At 38.5% G+C, this 7,144-nt stretch overlaps 1 protein-coding gene across 1 annotated transcript in view; it reads left to right on the top strand.

Annotated features, from left to right (window-relative positions):
* The window catches only part of TOPAZ1 (testis and ovary specific PAZ domain containing 1), an 83,804-nt gene that overhangs the window by 1,313 nt on the left and 75,347 nt on the right, over positions 1-7,144 (top strand). Inside the window, 3 exon segments of the mRNA XM_008591960.1 lie at positions 45-277; positions 858-2,960; positions 3,095-3,452. Coding sequence (XP_008590182.1) covers positions 45-277; positions 858-2,960; positions 3,095-3,452 — 2,694 coding nt within the window.

The raw sequence follows: 7,144 nt of genomic DNA, 5'->3' as shown, positions 1-7,144 counted from the left end.
TGGCGGCTGGAGCAGAGTTTGTGCGGCCGGTGGGCTCCTTCAAGTGGGCGCGGCGGGCAGGGCGGGTGGCCCGGGCCGCCGGCCCCAATCTCCGCGACGGCCCCAGGGCGTGAAGGCGGTGCGAGAGGTCTGAGGAAGCGAGGCAGGCGGCCAGCGCAAGGGCCAGACGAGGCGGGAGGCTGCGGCCTTGAGGCCGGGGGGCGTGAGGAGAGCAGGCGAAAGACGAGAATAGTGGCCCGAGCGTCTGGGAGAGAAGAGGTGGAAAATGACAAGTCGGGTGAGGCGTCTGAGGCTGGGAAGGCTGCGAGGCGGCACGTGGAGGGGCCTAGGGGCCAGGTGGTGGGCCGGTCAGACCCGTTGGACAGGCCGGGCATAGAAGAAGCGCTGGAGGCAGAGCTCCCCTTGCAATTGGGAAGACACAGTAAGAAAGCACTCAGTGGTCATACCCTTCTAGTTTTTGCACCTCATCCTGCTCCGTCTTTTAATTTGAATCTGTTTGGTCATTTCTGATGCATATGGTTTACCGAGAGAGGGGAAAAAATGGATTTTCTTAGAAGGTGTATGCCCCGTTAGGAGCCCCTGGTCAGAATTATAGGAAGAATTTCTGCTAGTGGTCCCATTTTGGCTAGTGTGAAATGATGATGATGGTAAGGGTTATTCAGCTGCCTTAGAATTGATGCAGGTTTATATAAAGTTTCTTAACAGAAATTAGATCTTTTATTTAAAAACATATATTTCCCTACAGCTATTCAGGGAAATGAAAATGGATGGCCTCACAATTTTTCTTATTTTAAGTAGCATTGCTTTTTTCTTCTCAATATAAAATCTTTTCTGGTATGTTTTGTTGTTTTGATCAGCCAAGGAAAAAAGAAAAATTACCGAAGCCTCAAGTGATGATCCACAGCCAGGGATTGACCTGGTAAGAAAGGAATCATTAACCAGTTCAGAATTTTTCCAAACGGTGGAGTGCAGTGAGTTTCAAAGTATGGCTTTCTTGCAGTCTTTGGGTAAGGAAGGTTTGGTAGAAGATATTAAAAGAAGAATTTGAATGAAAAAATTTAAAAGCTTAGAAAGCCCACCTCTCAAAATAACTGAAAATGAGGGTACAAAAAATATTAAGGTTGAATTCCAAGATGAACTGTACAAGAATACTCCAGAATTTTCTTGTAACAGCTTGTCACCTGAAGTAGAAAATAATTCTATTTTAAAATTACATGATTGCAATTGTTTTCCCCATTCCAAGGGTTGTAATGATGAAAACAACCTTGCGTATAAACCTGATGGCGGATGTAAGCATGTGGCAGAAAATTCCTCGAAGTTAAAGAAAGAAAACCTTCGGAGTCTTGCAGAGAAGGGTGACACAAGTAGTATTCATCAGCTCTTACAAACTGAAGAAAAATTAATGGGAGTAAAGTTACTGCTTGAAGAAAGTGATTTACACCACAGTAAAAATAATGGCTTGCTTTCCTGCCTTCAAAGTGAAAAAAACAAATATTCAATAGAGGAGAGCAATGTTGGGAGAAAATCAAGGAAAAGGATGAAGTTGTCTGACAAAGGAGACGAAATAGTTGTTGAGATGAATTTCTCTAATATATATAACAAGTCTGAGTTGGTGTTGCAAGAAAATCAAATGAGGACCAAGGGTAAAGAAGCAGAGACTTTAGAAGCTAAAAAAAGTCCTTTAAATGTTTTGAGAAAAGTAAACTGTAATACACTCTCTCCAACGGATCACTTATTAAGTCTGCCAGAAACAGTAGGAGAAAAAGCAAGTCCTGGACATCATATGAAGTCCGAGTTTCAGAACACTCTTGAGACACTACTTTTGAAAGAAGAAACAAAGAATGCTTCAGAGCCCTTAGGCTGTAAAAGCATGGAGCCAGAAGAATATTTTAAATCGATGAAAAGCTCCATAGTGAAATCACCTAGTGATTGCCATCATATTGAAAAAAGATCTTCACGGGAAGACATGAAAAATGAAGCTGAAGAATCAAAGTTAAGCTGTCGTAGGACAGTACCAATGACTGGTAAAAGAACTTGGCCTTATTATTCATGTGCTAGAGTATCTGCCCATTGTTGGAAAAAGGCTTCCTTACCACAATCAAATTACCTTCTTCCTGGGTCTAGAGAACATTTTATGCAAGGTGATTTTTTTAAACACCAAACAAACCAGGCTCACATGACTGAATCCAGGTTATTGTTTCAAAGTTCCTTAACAGAAACAAACACTGAATCTTCAAGTAAAGAAAAATTGGATTCTAATTTAAATTGTTTGTCTTCAGTTTCTGCAGTAGAACCTACTTTAAAAGAACCTATAATTAATGATAATAAAAAGATAAAGTCAGAGGAATTGAGCAGAGGTGGGTCAGAGGTAGTTTCTAATACTACTGAAGATACTCAGTCAACTAATGTGACTCAAAGTCTAACAGGAAGTAAAAAAAAAGAAAGGGGGAATTTAACAAAACTTAATTTCACACTGGCTTCCCAGGTTGGCCAGGAAGCAAATAACTCTACAGGCAAAGCTGTTCATCGAAAAGCAGGCATTGCTAAGCAAACATTTGTTTGTAATCCAGACTTGGTTAAAATATTAAACACAGGACGGCTCAGTAATTTTAAAATCCCTTTACTTAAGAATAAGACAGAAAAAGGAAAAGAAAATGCCAAGTTATCAGAGAAAGAAGCTTACAGTCCCCTAGAACTTCTTGACAATTTATCTGGAGCAAAGGTAAGACAGAACAGAAGTAAAGAAGATGTCTCCATGGCAACTTCAAGACCTCTGTCTTTGAGCATGCAAAATAGTTTAACTCCAGTGCAAGCTAGTTCAGACTCATTCTACAGTAAAAATTCCTGTAGTATTTCTCCAAGCTTTACCAAGCAAGGTAATGATAATAAGCCATCTAATCACATCTCTGATCCAGGCAATATTGTTTCTAATAAGGAAGCTGTTTCTTTCACAGTTGAAAGTAATACTTTTTCTTGTGATGGTGGGTCTATAGAGAAAAGTCCATCCTGCTCTAACGAACAAGAAACATTCAAACCAGTTTCCTGTGAATTTAGTGGCATATTGTTTCTAATAAGGAAGCTGTTTCTTTCACAGTTGAAAGTAATACTTTTTCTTGTGATCGTGGGTCTATAGAGAAAAGTCCATCCTGCTCTAACGAACAAGAAACATTCAAACCAGTTTCCTGTGAATTTAGTGGTAGAAAAATGACTACGAGTTTTTCAGAAATCAAAGTGGGGTTTCCAGATATTCTTAAGGCATATGAAGATGATGTCCTCTTAATTGATGTGATTCAAGATGACCCTGACCTCTTTGGAGTCTCCAATGAAGGGGAGCTCTCATGTACTTCAGAGGTCCTTGTGATAAGTCAGGAGCCCAGTGTTGCTGAAGAGCACCAGTCAACAGACTCCAAGCACATGGAACTTCCAGAAAAAGAACCAAGCGATGACTTGAGGTATGCATGTTCAAATATGCCTTTTGGTGCAGGTTATTGTTGGGGGTTTCAAAAGCACTCTGTGCTCTTATGTGTCACTAACTTATTCCATGATCATTGAAACTCCATCATTTTTTTTAACCTGGTTACTTATTAAATATAATTAGCATATTACTGCTGATACCTGGAAATGCCATTATAATAAAACTTAGAATTGAAATAATATTATGTATATCTTGGAAGATAATGGAGCAGATTGGCTGTTCAAAATTTAAAATAATGGTTTATAAAGTGGCTTTTTAAATTATGGAGGTTGCTTTTTTCAAAAGTCAATTTATTTTCATATGTTCCATTTGTTCTTTAATTATTACGAATATACAAATAAACTTTTATTTCATCCAGGTTACCTATTAAGATCAGTGCTATATATTTTGACCCATTTTGTGTAGCTCCCTTAGATAAAAAGTTCATTTTGGGGGAAATAGAGAAGCTTTGGAAATTTTTATTTGAAGTAATTGGTGCTTGAAAGTAGAATCAGAAGTTAAACTAATTTTCAGGGGAAAACAGCAAAAAAATTTTTGATGGTTTTACTTTAAAGTTGATGGTTTGAAATTATGATTTTTGCCCCCAAATAGTACTAGTTTGCTCAATGCAACTTTAAATGGAGCCAAGTAGTAGCATGCTCAGGAACTTTATTCTGGTTAACCCAGATTATACTTAATATTATGTCATATTTTACAAAAACTTTTATACAATTCTTTCAGCTCTTATTTATATTTGTATGTTATAATAATTGAATATTAGAATGTTTTGTAATCAAAAGGAAACATGAAAACACTTTCCACTAAAATTCAATGATGCGTGACAAATTTCTTTGGTATAAGTTTTTATTTACCTTTGTGATATCGTACTCTTCTTGATATTCTTAGTGCTGCAAGAACTTGTTAACTCATCACCAAATAGAATGCATTCTCTGTGCCAAGTGGAGGACTAAGAGCTTTATCTATTATTTATTTTTAAGAGTGTAATGAGGTAGTATGGTGATCTGCTCATTTTGAAGATGGAAAAACTGAAGATGACAAGTTGTCACCTACCCAAGGTCATACTGTTAATAACAGAATCTGGATTCAAACACTGGCCTCTCTTACTCTAAAACTCGTGGTTAAGAGCTTGACCTTTGTAATCTGACCCAGGTCAAATCTTCCCTCTGCCACATAATAGCTATGTGACCTTTTAGGCAAATTATTTCACCTTATTGGTAAAAAGGGAAAGTACTTGCCTCAGGGTTGTGAGGATTAAATCAAAGAATGGATGGAGGGCCGGCCCGGTGGCGCAGTGCTACAGTGCGCTGCTTGGGAGCGCGGCGACGCTCCCGCCGAGGGTTCAGATCCCACATACAGACCGGCCGCTCACTGGCTGAGTGAGGTGCAGGCGCAACACCGAGGGTTGCGATCCCGTTGCCGGTCCCGGTCCGGTACAGGCGTGACACTGAGGGTTGCGATCCGTTGCCGGTCACGAAAAAAGACAAAAAGGAAAAAAAAAAAAGAATGGATGGAAAAAGTTTTAGCATGGCACTGCTTGAGTAGTAAGGGCTCAGTAAGAGGTAGTTATTGAAGTTTTTCTTTTAACTGTTATGCCGTGCTTCCTTTGAGAAATACAAAGGAAAATTAGAGCAAATCTTGCATTTAAGAGCAAATATCTCTTTTGGCTGACGAGATGTTAACAATGAACTACAGCCAAAGGTAGAAAGAGATAAATTTTGTGAATTAAAGTGCAGGAAGTTCAGTTTTTATTTTATTTTAAGAATAATGGCTGATTTTGTGAAAATGATATGTCTCTATTACATTAAAGTATAAAAGGGGGGGGGATAAATCTCACCACACAAGATAACAAATTAATTGCTATTTGTATGTGTCATTCTACACATCTAGCTATGCATGTACATGGATATAACATTAGAAAAATTGGATCATGCCTCTTTTTTTTTTTTTTTTTTTGGCAGCTGGTCAAGACAGGGGTCAAATCCTGGACCTTGGTGTTATCAGCACCAGACTCTAACCTACTGAGCTAACTGGCCAGCTCCCGTCATGCCATTTTTTAGAAAAAACATTTTAAGTTAATTTTATTTACACTTAACCAGAGAGGGTGTTGGGGGATGCTGAAGCGAGCTAAAGGAATTGCTGAGTCAATATATTTCTTTACCACAAGAAATTAGTTCCTGAAAGTTCTCTTTCATGTTAGTAAGGGAGATTATTTGAAAGTTTGAGTGCAAACATATAAAACAAAGAAAAAAGTTGGAGTGTTATTATCTTGACTTTTAAAATTTGTGTTCCAATTTTAGAGAGCAGTGTTTGCTTTCCTAATGTGAAAGATAAACATATTTGTACACAGTCACTTTTTCGCTCAATCTTGCCCCCCACATTTTTGTTAAAAATTTCTGCTTTAATTGTTAAGCCTTGTGCTGTTTACATTTTCTTCAGTAATCTGAATTCCCAAAGGTTCTTATTCTTGGTTCTCTACTTAAATTGATTCAGTCCTTACCACCAATCATTTTTATTACTTTCCTCTGATCTTGACTATTTTGATTCATCTCTTAGTTGGCTACATTTCAGAGCAAATTTTTTAAGAAGGTGTGTTAGTCCATTTTGTGCTCCTGTAACAAAAAAACTGAGAGAATAATTTATAAAGAACAGAAATTTATTTCTTACAGTTTCAGAGGCTGGGAATTCCAAGGTTGAGGGGCTCACATCTCGTGAGGGCCTTCTTGCTGCATCATCCCATGGCAGAAGGGCAACAAATCACACATGTGTGAGGAGAGAGAGGGGAGCCAAACTTATCCTTTTATCAGGAATCCACTCCCATGATAATGGCATCAATCCATTGACCCGACATAACCTCACACTTCTCAAAGGTCCCGCCTCTCAACACTGTTGCATTGGGGATTAAGTTTCCAACACGTGAATTTGAGGGATACATTTAAACCATAGCAGAAGGGTTCATGATTGTTGTGTTCTCTAAAATCTTGGGTGCTTAAGAATGACTTGGCAAAGAGCACATTGTCTTGGTATAAAATTCCAGGTTTATGTTTTTCCTCCTCACAACTGTGTAGACATTGCTCCCCTGCTTTCCAGCTTTGAGTGCTGTAGTGGAAAACCCTGAAGCTAAACTAATACTCACACTGCTGCTCTTTAAACTGCCTTTTTTCATCTTCTTGCTCTCTATCTTGGTATTGGTAATTATATATCACTTCTTCCTGAGACAAGGTGAGCTGTTTTGGTTTGCAGTCTTAGGTTTTTACTTCAGATAATTTTTCTATTATTATCTTTGAACTTCATTTTCCTTTACTTCAAAAGCACCAGTTATACTTTTATTGGATATTCTTTGCCTTTTATATCTGCTTTTGAAGTTTCGGTTTTTAAATAAACTTGAATATTCCTTCAGTAGTTATTTTAATTTTTTTTTTCTAAAAATACCAATTTTATAGTCATCCACAGTGCTAGGATAAACCTTAACAAGGAAAAAATGGAGCCATGATAACCAGAGGATCTGTCAGTAGTTGCAGACAAAGTTGTTAATGGTTCCAGAACTAAATGAATCGGTCTGGCCCAACACACCTTCCCAGCCCTGTCCTACTTCCCGCCTCATCTCTAGCTCAACCTGTGCTCTGCAGAGCCTGTGTCTTCTTCCCCCCAAACCTTGGCTTGCTCCTCTGC

This window comes from Galeopterus variegatus, unplaced genomic scaffold (genome assembly GCF_000696425.1).
Source record: "Galeopterus variegatus unplaced genomic scaffold, G_variegatus-3.0.2 Scaffold7438, whole genome shotgun sequence".
NCBI classification, from domain to species: domain Eukaryota; kingdom Metazoa; phylum Chordata; class Mammalia; order Dermoptera; family Cynocephalidae; genus Galeopterus; species Galeopterus variegatus.
The sequence above is the reverse complement of the archived record's forward strand: the minus strand, read 5'-3'. Positions and strand labels throughout refer to the sequence as shown.